We start from the raw sequence: 16,920 nt of genomic DNA, 5'->3' as shown, positions 1-16,920 counted from the left end.
GAAGCAGTAACTAAAGGCTCAAAATCTTTTGGTTTTTTAATCAGGCGTATTCAAATAGCCAGATCTTAAGAAAGTTAGTTGTTGTTGCTGCTGCTGCTGTTTTTTGTGGGGGGTGGGGGAACGGATTCTATTTTTCAGTATCTTCCTGCCAGTATTTTGGGTTTGGAAAGCTATGACTCTTTTTAAGATTTGTAGAAACCCCACTTCATACTAAGGAGTTGTCTTCTCCAATCAGTATTAAATCAATAATAGGGGATTTTAACAAATAATATGAGCAATTACTATAGTTGAAGGCAATATAATGGCTGACATATTAATGAGAATAAGGTGGCACACTGATTCATTTGATCATTACAACCATCCAATGAAACTGGCTTGTGCTTAGTTAAAAGAGGGCATTTATCCAAGATCACCAAGTGAGCTTTGTTCTATTGGTATCTTCCAGAGACAATTGTTTATGTCACACTGTATCTAAATAAACTCAATTTGATTTTTAATGTTGTTCAATGTCTCTTTTCCCACCTCAGCCCCCAGCATAACTGATAAACTGCATTAGGAATGCCACTCAGTTAACATTATCTATAATTCTGCTTACCTTTTCAATACTCGTGCCTTATTCTTTATAGTTGTATATACCTACCTCCACACTTCCAGACAGATACCTTCTATCACCTTTCTGTTAGCATTATGTGAGCTATGGAGAACTTTGATGCCTCTTTCCATTCTGACTATGGGGGTACTCTTTATTGGTAAGCCTCGCCTCACACTGCTGTTGTCCCTCCATTCTTTACAATGTGCACCAGCTCTACCATCTTCAAAGTGGCATTGGGTGCACAAAGCAAGTAAAGCCCTCATCCTTTGCACAGGAGCTTGCTTCCCTGACATCTGAAATAGTATCAACATTTTGGGCAGCCAATGATTCACGTAGGGCAGGGAAGCAATGGTGGAAAGTGAGGCAAGCAGAGGGCAAAAAAGAAAGAGAAGGTGGGAAGCATGAAGACAGCTGTAAAGGTATAAAGGAAGGAGATGCAGTAGAATAGAGAGGGAAAAGAGGAAAACACAAGAGAAGGTGATGGGAGAAGGAAGAGATGGAAAGGGTCAATAAAAACAGAGCACCTCCAGGAAAGAAAAGACAGCAATGTAATTTGAAATTTCACCACCAGAGGCAGCCACCTCACTATCTTGGGCATTGGCCAGATTTTTGGGGGGGCCGTGGGAGGAAGAAAAAGCGGGGTATAAATAAACATAATAAACAGGAAGAGGAAGAGAAGGAGGAGAAGAAAGCGTAGGGTAGTTGGGGTAGAGCTGGCAAGCATGCAGGGTAGCAGAGTGGTTGCCACTTTAGACAATGCAGTCTTGCCTGGCTTTTCATGATACTAAATTCCATGGAATTATTTTAAGACTTTTTGTAGCAAGTTTGTGACTCAAACTCTTTTGCATTAAAAAAAAACAACACACACACAAATTGAGATGAGGTGAACCATGAAGTGGATTGTAGAAACAATATTAAGTAGGGGAATAAACCCCTTCCCTTTAAAACCTGTAAGAGTCTCTCAATTTTTCTAGAAGCTAGTCATCCCAGTCATGCCCTCATTCCTATTGCTATCACCACACATTAGATAGATACTTTTCTGTAATGAAATACACCAGGATTTTTTTGAAAACAATGGACCATGCTGCAGGGTTCCAATCTACTGCTCTCTATCAACAGCAGCATCACCAAGAGCAACATGTGGGAATGGCTCTGGTGGAATACACTACAAGACTAGTACTGCTCCAATCTTAATTTCAGTATAATAGTGAGGGTTCTTTTTTTAAATCAAAAATGCCTTTTTAATGTTTTGAATGTCAATAATGGAAATATCCTTCTTAGGGACATGAAATAAGGACTGAGAAAGAGGATGAACTTTTGATGCATTAATTCTTTTTGGTGGGGAAAGATAAATAGTGTGCTTGTGTTGTCCAATCATGCCTATAGTAAAATTTTGAATTGCACAATTTTTTTCCATGGGCAGCAATCCCTTCTTTACTATTATTTGCTTACTTACTTAATTTTTATCCCATCTTTTCTCCAAATATAGGAACTTGCTATATGTTTTTTCATTATTATTCCTTAAAAACAATAATAATAAACCAGACATCTGCCTTTCCAGATGGATGGTTTCTTTTTAATCTCTGTGGGCCCTTCCACACAGTCATCTAACCCAGAATATCACGGCAGGTAATCCACAATATCTACTTTGAACTGGGTTAGCTGAGTCCACACTGTCATATAAACCAGTTCAAAGCAGATAATGTGGGAATGTATACAGCTGTGTGGAAGGGGCCTTAGTCTAGCTGTGACTTTAATCATTAATTAAAATCACTTAAAGGTTCTTCCAAAGCAGTTTTGGAAATAGAGCCTGCACATGTTGCCTCATATCTTGGCTTCTAGAAGGTCTAGAAACTTACTTTCTTTTACAAAATTTTACAAAAGTTAAGCATCAGAGCAAGCTGATAGGGTAAGCAGGCACCTAGTGGCATAGCTAAAATCTGCATAAAATCAGATCAGTTGATATGACAGCCTTATATATACTCTCAGCTAAGCCCTTTTCCAGTAATAGCAACTAGGCTTCTGCATTTCAGCTGAATCATGATCTGTTTCTGCTTACTGGATTCTGATAGACATCCGTATCCATTTTTATGCACCTTCCAAAAATGGGCGGGTAGTCGGAAAGCCATTTTTTTCTGCAGCCGGAAAATACAGGTAGATCCAGCTCATTGGCGGCAATGAGAGGGGGGCTCTGCAGGCTCCCCTTCCAGTCATTTTAGGACTATCAGGATGAAAATAACCACACTTTGAGGACACATCTACCACTGTTAGCCCGCCAAGTTTCTTAATGTTTAAGCTATCCTCTGATTTTTAGGAATTTCCTTTCTTTTAGATATAAAATCTCTTTAAAAAGATTCCCTAAAAGGTATCCCCCCCCCCACTGGCCCCACCCTGTAAACTTCTCCAAGAACAGCAGCAGGGTTTCAGATAACACCCTCTCTGGGATGCTTTCCCTTCAGTTTGTCAAGGAAATCTGGATTTATGGCAAGGGATTAAGGAAACATCCTTCCTGGGACCCTTTCCTATCTTCCTTTCAAGGGAACCTGGGTTTGAAGAACGGGGTTAAGAAAGCACCCCTCCTGGGACCCTTTCCTATCTTCCTTTCAAGGGAGTCGGGTTTGAAGAATGGGGTTAGTAATACACATCACTGTGTTCTTCTATTCTGATTAGAAACCTCATGTGAGTAGCACACAGCAGCCTCTCTGCACAGCATGGTGCCAAATAGGGGAGGAGGAGCCATGATCGACTGCCATTGGTCCCATAACTGATGAAAAATGTGGCAGCTGAGACTGCCGGCCAAGGCGAACAAGCCAGATTGGCTGAAGGGAACCAACCACTCCGATTCCATGCACATGCCTAATAGCAATTAGTAATAGTTCCATCATGATGACAACTGCTCCCTCCAACAAAAAAAGATGTCTCCAAAAGGTAGCCATGTTTGTTCAGAAACAAAAAAACAAACGGGGGAAGTGGGGAAAGCACAATACTTTTGATACTTATTGTATCATTCTTGTTGAATTGGAGGGGGTTTGCAGGTTTTTACAAAATCACATGATTACCATATAACTTACAAAAATGTATTTGAGATTTTAATGAAAGATAATTTTTCAAGCAGCATGACAGAAAACTACAGGGAATATAAAGACACAGAGGAAGAAAACAAAACTACATATCTAATTTTCATCTGGCTCCAAAATGAAGCCATTCAGCCAATTTTCCAATGGAACAGTAAATCTGTGATATTTTCTATATCACTAACTCAACATCAAAGTATTTTTTTTTACTACAAATCAATATTTTTGTCCCTTATGCATTAAAGAGCTGGGATGCTCATCAAATAATTGAACATAAGGAAAGGTTTGCATAAGTAAAATGTTATGTGAAGACTCTAGGCATTGTAATACTTGCCTGAATGTACTGAGGAGTATATTTAAGAAGAAAGTCCCATATGCTAGCACCATGTTTTTTTTAAAAAAAAAATCAAACTGCATTTTTGCTGAATATGACAAAATGCACATTTATTCATTCTAAAGACCTCTTTGCATACATATCTTATCAGCAGACAGAAAGTTGTACTTTTGCCACCAATAAGCATTATCAACCCCCCCCCCCCCATAAAAAAAGAGCTCCAGCTGAGCAACAGGAGGTTGTATTACAACAGTCTTTCTCCTCTATTTCACAGATTTCAAATTTAAGAAAAGTAATTGTTCTGCAAGTGATCACATTTCAATGTTTCAAATTATATTTCCTGTGAAATGAAAAAACATCAAAACTAACCCAGACCCCTTGGTGCAAGTTCCAAAAAATATATTTAAATTTTCTCTGCTTCAAGGCTGTCAGATCTTAAGGTAGCCAATTGGAAATGTGATTAAGCTGGAGGCAGTCTGTACTCCATTTTGTATGTCTCCACAGTAATTTGTTCATTTGTTGAAATCAGAAACAGAATACTGAAAATAATGAAAATTACTGACCTTTCTTCGCCAAAGCGTTATTGGGTTCATATTTTTCAATCAGCTGCTGAACTTGTTCCTGCTTCAGTGGTGGATAAAGAATCTCATTTAATCGTGGGTCTCGTTGCTTCAGGTTTATAAATTCCATCATCTGGTCAACAGTAAGATATGGCCTGGTCTTGGCACCGCTACAAAAATAATTCAGATAGGGATGAGAACAGAAATATGATTATATATATTGTTTTTCTTTCCACTACAACTATTTCTATTTCCCTATATTACACAGGAAATCACGTTTGGAAATCTTTAGAAAGCAGTGTGGCTTGAGCTGAAGTCCACATGAACCATGTCATCAACTGATTGGGAAGAAAATGTCCACCTATGTTCAAGCCCCCTGCCACCATGCTGTCTATGAAGGCAAAAAGGAAAGAATTCTGGCATAGCAAATATTGTCCCTTTTCTGCTTCTAGGCTTTGAGCTAGAATGGAGGTGGGATGTGTAAGGTATTTGTGACATATACAAGCTTTGCTGTTGGTGTTTAAATAATTCAATTTGTATGAAGATACTTTGTAAAATAATATAATTAACATAGTTATTTCTGAGAAAAATGGGACCTATGGATGGATGGATGGATGGATGGATGGATGGATGGATGGATAGAGTCTCACTTATCCAACATAAATGGGCCGACAGAATGTTGGATAAGCGAATATGTTGGATAATAAGGAGGGATTAAGGAAAAGCCTATTAAACATCAAATTAGGTTATGATTTTACAAATTAAGCACCAAAACATCATGTTATACAACAAATTTGACAGAAAAAGAAGTTCAATACATAGTAATGTTATGTTTTAATTACTGTATTTATGAATTTAGCACCAAAATATCATGATATATTGAAAACATTGACTACAAAATGCATTGGATAATCCAGAACGTTGGATAAGCGAATGTTGGATAAGTGAGACTCTACTGTATATATATATATATATATATATATATAGAGAGAGAGAGAGAGAGAGAGAGGGGGGGGAGAAATAGAGAGCCTAAATAACCTAACAGCACCAGATACTGTCTGATCTTAGAGGCTAAGTAGGGTCAGCCCTGGTTAGTATTCGAATGGGAGACTACAAACAAATATCAGGTGATGTACGCTGTATTCCAGAGGAAGGAACAACTAAAACCACCTCTGGGTATTCCTTGTCTAACAAGATCCTATGTAATTCATGTTGTTGCAAGTTGCCAGCTGACTGGAAAACCCACAGTCACACACTTATGTTTGGGGGAGGGCTTTGGGGGAATACACAGCCTGACAGAAACATTCAAATTAAACTCAGATACCTGTCTTCCCATAATAACAATAATAATACAGGCAGCCCCCGAGTTACAAACATCCAACTTACAAACAACTCCTAGTTAAGAACGGGCATAATAACAGGAAGTGAGAAAAATCTACCCTTCAGAAGGGTTATTATGGAGAAAGGTGTCTCAAATGAAGGTGTAAAGATGTGTGAGGTTGCTTAACTTAGAATATGATTGTGACAGAGACTTAGATGGAATAAAAATCAAAACAAGTTTATTGCATGTACAGAGCTTAGTGGTTTCAATAACTTCTTAAAGGCACTTAGATTAACGGTTACAATTAGATATGAGGTGTTACAACTTTCAAAATACTTTCTTCTCACAGAACTAAACTAGAAACTGATCTCTTGGATCCACTGGGATTAATTCCCCTAATCCACAGCCTCTATAAATAACCCTAAACAAGTCACCTAACTTGCTTAGTCGGGCCTACTAGAGGTCTGCCTCCCTGGTTTCCTTATCTGAAACCAGTCTGTTCCCTGTGACTAGAAATCACAGACTAAGATCCAAACTTCCCTGGTTTCCTTAAACTTGGAGCCAGTCCGTTCCCTGTGACTAGAAATCACAGACTCCCTAAAATAAGTCACCTTATTTTAGAATTGACTCAAATTCCCTCATTTGAGCCACCCTGATCCTCCACTTGAGAATCAGTCCTCACTGTAATTTCACCATTACAGACTCTCACTGACTGACTGGGTTTTTAAACGTTCCCTCCTTTTTCCTTCAAACAGCGGCTGGCTCCGCCCCCGTTGCTAGGGTAACCTGCCTTAGAATGCTAAGATGGTTACCTTCCTGTATTATCAACTCCAATACATACCATTTTAAACTTAGCCAAACCTGACTGTTTAAACAAAATCAAATAAACATGTCATCCATAAATCAAAACATCACACTTCTTTACAGAAGGTTTATCACCAACCCTTGTTTCCAAAACAAGCCATTTTATTGTCAAAATCCACAGAAACTGAGGTGAAATCTGAATAGGGGCACAGACAGCAAAATAAACTCAGCTAACTGTTAACCCTTCCCTATCCTACCTAAAACTGATATCTATATCTCATTGGAGTTACACTTAAAAATGTACCTAATTCGACTTACATACACGTTCAACTGAAGAACAAATCTACAGAACCTATCTTGTTCATACCTTGGGGACTGCCTGCAGTATCTGGAAAGCAATGCCAATTATAGCTGAGAAGGGGGCACTTAAACTGCATCACCTTGTACATCTCAAAGCATAAGATATTGGTCACCTACATGCTCTGTCCTTATAGTAAGATGAGTATGTGTTGGAAGACAGTAAGACTTCTCAATCAAGGCCAACCCTCACCAGTAGGCAGAATGAGTCAGCTACCTCAGGAAATAAATGACTAGCCATTTTGATTGCTATTCTTGCATTTCTGGAAGTTTTCTACCTCATGTGCCAAAACAATTTGGCTGACTTTGAGGACGAATGCAGTTTGATCTGGATGAATGGGATGTCATTGACTGTTCTATTTTAGGCAGCATAGTATCTTGGGACAGCCCTATTTCCTGGTCCACATCAATCAGAGGTTTGCCGGAAAACTGAAGCCCCTCACACTGAAACCCAGTTATCTTTTCTGACCATCTCCCGCCCCTTCCACCTCAGTTCATTCATATTAACAAATGGAACCCATGGAGATGGAGGTACACAAATAGGAGTCATTAACATACATCCTTGCCTGCAGGCTAATCTCACATTTGCATTAAAATGATTGAACAACACATTAGTGTGTATCACTTCTCTTTATTCCATAGTTAAATGGTTAGAAGAAACATTGCTGCCATAGCAGTATCAAGCAAAATCCTTTTGAGGAAGGAATAAAAGGGTTGCCATAAACAAGGGAACTGCTGGAATTCCAGGAACGCAAACTCTGACTCAGTGGCAAATTACACGTGATATGGCAATGCCTTATAAGAAAGCCTAGGTGTCAGCTTTAGAAAATAAAACACCTTTTGGAGGAAGAATTTTGGATGGAGAATGGACTGAAAGAGGAGTCAGTGTCCAAACTATTCTGCACTCACATTTTCTCTACTCTAAATGACTCCCTTTCCAAATTTCTTTTCTCTCCGATGGTTCTGAGGCACACAGCGGGGAAATGTCAGTACTCTCTTACATGTGCTAGCAGTTAATGTATTGCTAGCCTCTGCCTCTGGAAGAATTCAGTATCTGAGACATGAGAGTTAATGCCATGGGAAAAGGGACAGATTAAATATTATATTTACAATTAGATTGCTCCAGGTGTCCCAGGGCATCAGAGCATGAAACCACAAGAGCCCAGTTGTTTGCTAATTCAATTTTTGCTGACTGTAAGCACTGATAACATCTTCTGTGAGCATTATACTCCACTATATTTTTCTCTCTCCTTCTTTAGCCTTTTGGGGTTGGAGAGGCAGTTATCTAATACACACTGCTCATGGCATCCTCTCCCTTGCCAGCTGCTCTTGCTGTCCAATTACTTTAACCAGAGTTTAAGCTAGCATATGCCAGAAAGAGGAACACAGCCTGGCAGGGATATTCCTCTAGGAATAATTTCCTGTTAAAGTTCAAGCGATGTAAAATAGCAACAAAACCTCAGAGAAAAGGACATGTGGAGCTTCAACACAACTTGTTAGTTAAATAATGGAACAATGTGATCTAGAGATTGGTTCTTAGCAAGAACAGCTTCATGCTGGGAGCTTGCACAACACCTTTGGTAACCCTGAGTAAAGACAAATATCAAATGATAATCATCAGCATAAAGTGCATTTTCCAGAATTTCTTACAGCTCTTGGAAGATGTGGTCGATCTCAGGCCGAGGGCACAGGTTGCTCAGGAATTCTCGGTACATTTCTGGGGTGAAGTCATCTTGAGGAATGAAATCGTTCTGTGGAAGATAATTCAAATAAAGTATTTAAAGCCATGTTTCTTAGATCCTATCACATTATAACTACTTCTCAGCACAGTCCTACAGCAGTAGACATGTAATTTATCTCTAACAAATCTAGAACCCTTCTACTTTCCATCGACTTCCTTGGTTCCCATTTCTTTGGATGATTTATAAGGCTCTGTGTGTGGGTGAAGGACCAACTCTGCCTCTATAGACAAGGACCTGTGCCCCTTTTCTCCAAGCTCACTCATCATATTGGTCCTCTTGCCAGTGAATGAATGAGGTCCATAGAAATCAGATGGCCAATCACAAAAACAAAAACATTCTATTGGTTGCCAGCTTATGTCATGGATATGAGAGGAGTGGAGCTGTGTTGACTTGATTTTAAGACAGTCCATGATACTACAGATGAATTAGGGAACTGCCTTTGTATTTTATCAAATACTCCTCCTGTAAAAAATATCAAGAAAACAACCACTGGTCTGCTGACATAATACTCAACAGGATTTTGGTGATTGCCCCTTCAGTTGATTCTAGAAATATATTTAGTTATATATAAAATTTCTGAATTTAAAGAACTTTAGAGCTATCATGATATAGTCATTTGAGCACTGGACAATGACTCTTGAGATGAGAGTACGATTTCCCATTAGTCCTTGGAAACCAACTAGGTAACCTTAGGCATGTTGCATCCTCTCAGATCGAGAAAAACTTATGACAGGTTCATCTTAGGGCCACCACAATTGAAAATCAATTTAAAAACACATGATTTAGTGTGTAACAAACAGGCCACTATTCAAATTTGTCTGGTTTCTACTTCTCAAAAGCCAGTTCTCCACCACAGCAATTAACATGATTTGCAAGACAGTAAATTACAATTTGTATATATGAATGAATGTTTTATTCTAATTTGGGATTCTTATCTGACAATGAACACTCTTCCTCTCTTGTACTTTTACTTCCTGCTAGTTATTTGTTGCTCCATTGCCATGAACAACCAGGAAATGCTGTATTGGAATTCCCACATCTTCTGCTAAGTTAGCTCTCTTACAATTATTATATTAAATTGAATATGGTAGGACATGGGAGAATGAGCATAAGCATCCCAGATTGCTTTTTGTATACAGTATTGTGCTTCTCTGACATGGATTGGTCCGTCACTACACTTCAGGGCATAGAAAAGGTGAGCCCCCTTTGCTAATTGTAAGTTTTCATCTTTCACAATGATTATGAGTTCCTTTAGATCAGGGGTCCTCAAACTTTTGAAGCAGAGGGCCGTTCCACAATCCTTCAGACTGTTGAGGGGCCGAATTATCATTTGAAAAAAAAATACAAATTCCTATGCATACTGCACATGTCTTATTTGTAATGTAACAACAACAACAACAAAAGAACAATACAATATTTAAAAATGAAAACAATTTTAACCAACATAAACCTATCAGGATTTCAATGGAAAGTGTGGGCCTGCTCCTGGCCAATGAGATAGTCAAGTTAATTAGGATTGTTGTTGTTGTTGTGTGCCTTCAAGTCATTTTAGACTTTGGGCGAGCCTAAGTCTAAAATTATTTATTTACTGCATTTATTTACTACGTTTATATCCCACCTTTCTCACCCCGAAGGGGACTCAGAGCAGCTGTATGTACATACAATATATTATATTATTAGCATAGCACAATATTAACACTATATATTACTATATTGAACTATACCACTATAGTATTATATAATATTAATTAAATAATTAATTTTATTATATGGTATTATTATTAGTATTATATTGTATAACATAATATTATTATCAATAGTATATGTATATACAATATATTATATTATTAAAAGTGATATAAAAATATATTATAAAACTGAGTGCGGGGGCCAGGTAAATGACCTTGGAGGGCCGCATCCGGCCCCCGGGCCTTAGTTTGGGGACCCCTGCTTTAGATATTGTGCATTTTGCCTATTTCTGAACACTTTCTCACCTTTAATGCTTCTAATGAGGTTGTGAAAACTAGACAGTGAATAATGTTGATAGGAAGAACAGCAACAGATTTGGAATGTGGTGCTGAAAAAGAATTCTACAGATACCATGGATTCCAAAAAAGACAAATGGGTCTACCTAGAATTCTGCCTAGAATTCAGGAGAACTCAACTAAGGCTGCTTTACTTTGGCCACATCATAAGAAAAGGTGACTCAATTATATAGCTGGAAAAATCATACTTGGTATGGAAAAAACAGTAAGAAAAGAGGAAGGCCACATTACAGACAGATTGACCCAATAAAAGAGGCAAGCCCTGACCAGGGCTGATGATGATAAAGTGTCTTTAAAGTCTTTCATTCAGAGGACCACCATAGGTTGAGGTTGACTTGATGGCAGTTAACATCCCAAATACGGATACAATATTGTGTGGGAGAGCTGAAACAGCACAAGTGGAAGAATGTGTTCTATATTTAGAAATAAAGCAAATTAAGGAAGAAACTAATGTTAAAGAGATGAAAGTTTATCTCAAACCTTCCATTTTTAGATGTCCTTGAAGATCAGAAAGACAAAAAATCAGAAGTAAAAACTGATAATGATAACTCAGAAAATGAAACTAGACAAAATATCCATTAGTATTTTCCCCTTCCTCAGCTTTTCCTCCTGAAAATAGATTTCTCTCTGTTTTACTACAGTTTTAATTAATGTTTTCACCTGTCTCCATTGTTAACCTCTGTCCTGCTTCTGATACACCAGTAAACCTCAGATACTAGATCCCACATCCAATAACTTGCAGCTCCATTAGTAAAAACGTAAACCATTTCCAATTCAATTCAATTAGTGCATTTGTAATTATTCCCTGCATTCGCTGTAGTTTCAATTATCCCACACTATACTTTTAAGAGCAAACTAAATTACATATAAAATAAATTTTATGTTCCTAAGATAACAAGATTTGTAAAAAAAAAAAAAAAAACATCCAAAAATGAGTACTATGCATTTCTAATTTCTTCTCAATTTTCTACTCCTGGAAAATGGAAAAACCAAACACATTTTACTATGGCTTTAAATTTTCCAGATCTTATATTTTCATGTGTTGAATGAGAAGTAACTCAAAAAAATAAAATAAAGAACTCTGCTGTTTGTGCTACATTCTGTTTTCAGAAATTATTTTAAAAGGATATTGCATGAGAATTGTGGAAATTTATGAAAAATCCCACTTCTTTTAGGCAGCAATGTCGGGGTGGTGGTAGAAGAAGAAAACAGTTTTGCACAAGAAATAGCCACATGGTTTTGTTGTACAAGATGGCTGTTTTCTGTACAATACCTTGTGGTATAAGATTGATGGTATTTATTTACATCAAAAATGCATCTGGCTGTCGGGAAACAGTTTTCCCCACTAAACCACAGAAAATCCACCTGCATTTCTCCCAAAACAATTTTCTGATGCTGAACACTGGGGAAGAACGAGTATCTCCAGAGTAGGGAGAAGGTTATGGGAATTATTTATGCTCATTAGTGACAAGTCAAAGACAGGCAAAAGGACTGATGTGACTTAACAGGTGCAATGGGGCTTTGGGTGTCAGGATACGATTCCCAGGGATAGACTAGAGGAGAAAGAGAGGGTTTATTGTGGATAAACAATTATGGCCCTCCAGATGTTGTTGGATTGAAAGTCCTATACACCTCCACCAGACTGGTGGAAGTTGCAAATGAAAAATGAGCTTTGTGTTGATCTTGAGCAGAAGGAAAGCAAATGGTAAGAGCTGTTCTGCAGTGGAATATACTGCCTCGGAGTGTGACGGAGTCTCCTTCTATGAAGGTTTTTTAAGCAGAGGCTGGATGGCTATCTGTTGGAAGTGGGTTGTTGTGTGTTTTCCGGGCTGTATGTGCATGTTCCAGAAGTATTCTCTTCTGACGTTTCACCCACATCTATGGCAGGCATCCTCAGAGGCTGTGAGGTATATGTTGGAAGTGCTTTGGTTAGGTGTTCCTGCATGGCAGGAGGTTAGACGGGATGGCTCTTGTAGTCTCTTCCAACTTGATGGTTCTCGAATTCTATGCACCCTGAGAGAAAATGCCTTGAGAAAGTCTCAGGGGTAGAACAGATTAAGAGAGACCAGGAGCAAATCTACACTACAAAGATATAACAGTTTGACACCATTTTGATTGCCGTGACCCCATCCTAAGGAATGTTAGGATGTCTAGCTTGGCAAGGTACTTGAAATTCTCTGCTAGTGGGTTTAAATTGGCTACAGCTCTCTAGAAAAAAAATTATAATTATCTCACCAAACTATACATCTTGTGATTTCATAGGATGGCACCACAATAAAGTGTTATCAATCTACCATAAACTGTGTAATACAAAAACACTCTTGATACCATCAGATGTGCAGAAAAAATACAAAAGACGGAAGCAATCTAGTTCGTATTTGGTAAAGAGCGGAAATGTGCAACCCACGTCATGTTGGGTAAATGGCTGTGTCAGAACCTCCAGGATTATCAGCTGACAGAAAAAGGATAAAATCAGTGGAATATGAACGGAAAAGACTGAAGCAGGGAGAAAATAATACTTAATAATTGTGATTAAAAACTCAGCCCGGCAAAACCGGGGAAGGGATGAAATACTAACATGTGAAAAAGGAATGTGTATGGCAGTATAATTTTTGAGACAAATATAAGAGAGAAAAACCTGTCAGAGGCTCTGCACCAAATGCTAGCTAGATGACAGCCGCTCAAATCAGCAGTTTCCCATTCCCTCCAGCTTTCAGGATGAAGCCCTATGATGGTTTTTCTCTGTATCTGTGAGAGCACCTTTTCTTAGTGTGATTGCAGAGTCTGTTGCACAGTAGGAATGCCAATCACAAGGATTTGTGCCCACTCGTCCCTGCCACTTTTGTACTGACTCAAACTGCTACACAGTTTTGCATCCCAGCTTCATCACAGGCAGTTATGGAATAATCCGAACTAAACTAAAATGTGTAGGTTTTCCTTTGTTTTAATTTATTAAATAATTGAAAGGCCGAGTTTCATTTTAAGATATTTATTAGCATTAAATGCAAGTAATTGTTGTTAGCCAGCCTACTTTTGAAAATAATTAAATAAAGGGAGGCATAAACAGTTGCAAAATAAATAAACAGTAACTCTTAATTTCAACTCTTCTCATCTGTATATGTTCTGCTAATAGGAACTCTAAATTATTTCATCTTTCCTGAACTGTGTCAATGGTAAAGCTGCCTGATAATTTAGGTTGGAAGGAATATTCACTACTACTTAGAAAATTGTTGAAAAAATTGTGTCCAGACACCTTGACAAGGAGAATCCTAGGTCCCATCTACACTGCCATATAATGCAGTTTGAAGCTGCATTATATGATCAGTGTAGACTCATATAATGTAGTTTAGCTGAACAGGGTGTTTGAAAAAGAACTCCCTATACACCATTTAAATTAAATGGTGAATAGGGAGTTCTTTTTCAAACACCCTGTATTGAACTAGACTATATGAATCATAGAATCATAGAATAGTAGAGTTGGAAGAGACCTCATGGGCCATCTAGTCCAACCCCCTGCTAAGAAGCAGGAAATCGCATTCAAAGCACCCCCGACAGATGGCCATCCAGCCTCTGCTTAAAAGCTTCCAAAGAAGGAGCCTCCACCACAGTCTGGGGGAGAGAGTTCCACTGCCGAACAGCCCTCACAGTGAGGAAGTTCTTCCTGATGTTCAGGTGGAATCTCCTTTCCTGTAGTTTGAAGCCATTGTTCCGTGTCCTAGTCTGCAGGGCAGCAGAAAATAAGCTTGCTCCCTCCTGCCTATGACTTCCCCTCACGTATTTGTACATGGCTATGATGTCTCCTCTCAGCCTTCTCTTCTGCAGGCTAAACATGCCCAGCTCTGTAAGCCGCTCCTCATAGGGCTTGTTCTCCAGACCCTTAATCATTTTAGTCGCCCTCCTCTGGACGCTTTCCAGCTTGTCAACATCTCCCTTCATCTGTGGTGCCCAGAATTGGACACAGTATTCCAGGTGTGGTCTGACCAAGGCAGAATAGAGGGGGAGCATGACTTCCCTGGATCTAGACACTATTCCCCTATTGATGCAGGCCAAAATCCCATTGGCTTTTTTAGCTGCCGCATCACATTGTAGGCTCATGTTTAACTTGTTGTCCACGAGGACTCCAAGGTCTTTTTCGCACACACTGCTGTCAAGCCAGGCGTCCCCCATTCTGTATCTTTGATTTCCATTTTTTCTGCCGAAGTGAAGTATCTTGCATTTGTCCCTGTTGAACTTCATTTTGTTAGTTTCGGCCCATCTCTCTAGTCTGTCAAGATCGTTTTGAATTCTGCTCCTGTCTTCTGGAGTGTTAGCTATCCCTCCGAGTTTGGTGTCATCTGCAAACTTGATGATCGTGCCTTCTAACCCTTCGTCTAAGTCGTTAATAAAGATGTTGAACAGAACCGGGCCCAGGACGGAGCCCTGCGGCACTCCACTTGTTACTTCTTTCCATGATGAAGACGACACATTGGTGAGCACCCTTTGGGTTCGTTCACTTAGCCAATTACAGATCCACCTAAGGACAGGTTGCTCACCTGTAACCATGTTTCTTCGAGTGTACTCTGTGAATTCACACTAATGGAGAAGCTGCGCCTGCGCAGGTTCCGACGGAAACTCTTCCAAGCTGAAGTTCAAATTTTGGCGGTAACCACGCCCCCCTTCCCAAGGGGCATATAAGGCAGCCCCAGGCGCGCGCTCCCCAGTTCCTACGCCGCCAAGGCAATGAGAAAGGGAGAGGTTTGCCAGAGGGGAAGGAAGGGCGGGTTTGTGTGAATTCACAGAGTACACTCGAAGAAACATGGTTACAGGTGAGCAACCTGTCCTTTTTCTTCGTGTACTCTGTGAATGCACACTAATGGAGACTGACACGCTTAGGTCCCGGATGGTGGGACAAGGCAAACTCGACAAACAGTGAATGTCCAAACATACGTTTATTAGGACAAATTGAGATAACAGTCCCAAGAGACCAGTGCAATAATTTGTCCGAAAGGACCAGTGCAATGCAACATGAGCATAGTAGAAGAGGAAACATAACATAGAGTTTTATCAATAAACATAATAGACACACGCAATTGCGTATAGTGCATATAAACGCTCTCCCGGGGGGGAGAGGGGAAAAACATCATGCCCTTTGACACAACCGCCAGGATAAATAAGGCACTACAAAGCAACAGAGCAACTGTTCAACACAATCAGGGAAAAACAGATCCCTAGAGGTAGATATGGGAAAAGGAGAGACCGGCCCAAACTTGAAGGAGAGGTATAGAGAGTCACCTGCGGGTAAGTATAAGGAGAAAGGATGTTTGACAGTCAGGAGAGGCAAGATGAGAGTACTGATCTTGCGAAGGCCGAGTCCTTTAAGGTTTTACTGTCCAGTCTGTAGTGAGAGACAAACGTAAGAGGGTTTGACCAGATAGCCGCTTTGCATATGGAGTCAAGCGGAATACCTCTAAGGAAGGCAGTCGAGGCCGAGAGGCCCCTAGTCGACCTCGGGCGGATGGATGGAGGAGGAGGTCGCTTGGCTAGTTCGTAGGCCAACTCAATGGCCTGAGCGATCCAGTGGGACAGTCTTTGGGAAGAGATGGGATTACCCGACTTGTCCTGGGCATAGGCGACAAAGAGTTTTTGTGTCTTACGGATGCCCTTGGTACGGTCCCTGTAGAAGAGAAGCGCCCTTCGAACGTCGAGAAGGTGCAGTTTCTGCTCGAGAGGAGAGGAGGGGTTAGCGAAGAAAGCTGGTAGGACAATGTCCTGGTTGAGGTGGAAAGCTGACACCACCTTAGGGAGAAAGGTAATGTCCGGGCGAAGAACAGCGCGGTCATGGTGAAAACGTAGATAAGGTTCGTCGATCCTGAGAGCAGTAAGCTCGGATGGCCTTCGCGCCGACGTGATCGCGACTAGAAAAGCCAGCTTCCAGGAAAGCAGGCGGAGATCGGTCGAGGCAAGCGGTTCGAAGGGAGGAGAAGTGAGTTGAGAAAGTACAAGTTCGAGGTTCCAGCCCGGCGTAGGTGGTAGCGACGGCGGGCAGATGTTATTGTAGCCTCGGAGAAAGGTTTTGATCAAGTGGTGAGAGAAGAGAGATGGCTGACCATGG

At 40.0% G+C, this 16,920-nt stretch overlaps 1 protein-coding gene across 2 annotated transcripts in view; it reads right to left on the bottom strand.

Moving 5' to 3' along the window:
• plcb1 (phospholipase C beta 1) overlaps positions 1-16,920 on the bottom strand; it is a 650,154-nt gene that overhangs the window by 196,084 nt on the left and 437,150 nt on the right. For both annotated transcript variants that reach the window (XM_062969114.1, XM_062969113.1), the window contains exons 8-9: positions 8,693-8,793; positions 4,564-4,730 (exon numbers count right to left, since the gene is read on the bottom strand). In XM_062969114.1, coding sequence (XP_062825184.1) covers positions 4,564-4,730; positions 8,693-8,793 — 268 coding nt within the window. The remainder of the gene's footprint in view (positions 1-4,563; positions 4,731-8,692; positions 8,794-16,920) is intronic.

The sequence above is a fragment of the Anolis carolinensis genome, chromosome 1, assembly GCF_035594765.1.
Source record: "Anolis carolinensis isolate JA03-04 chromosome 1, rAnoCar3.1.pri, whole genome shotgun sequence".
NCBI classification, from domain to species: domain Eukaryota; kingdom Metazoa; phylum Chordata; class Lepidosauria; order Squamata; family Dactyloidae; genus Anolis; species Anolis carolinensis.
Note: the sequence above shows the minus strand (reverse complement) of the source record. Positions and strands in the feature narration are given on the sequence as shown.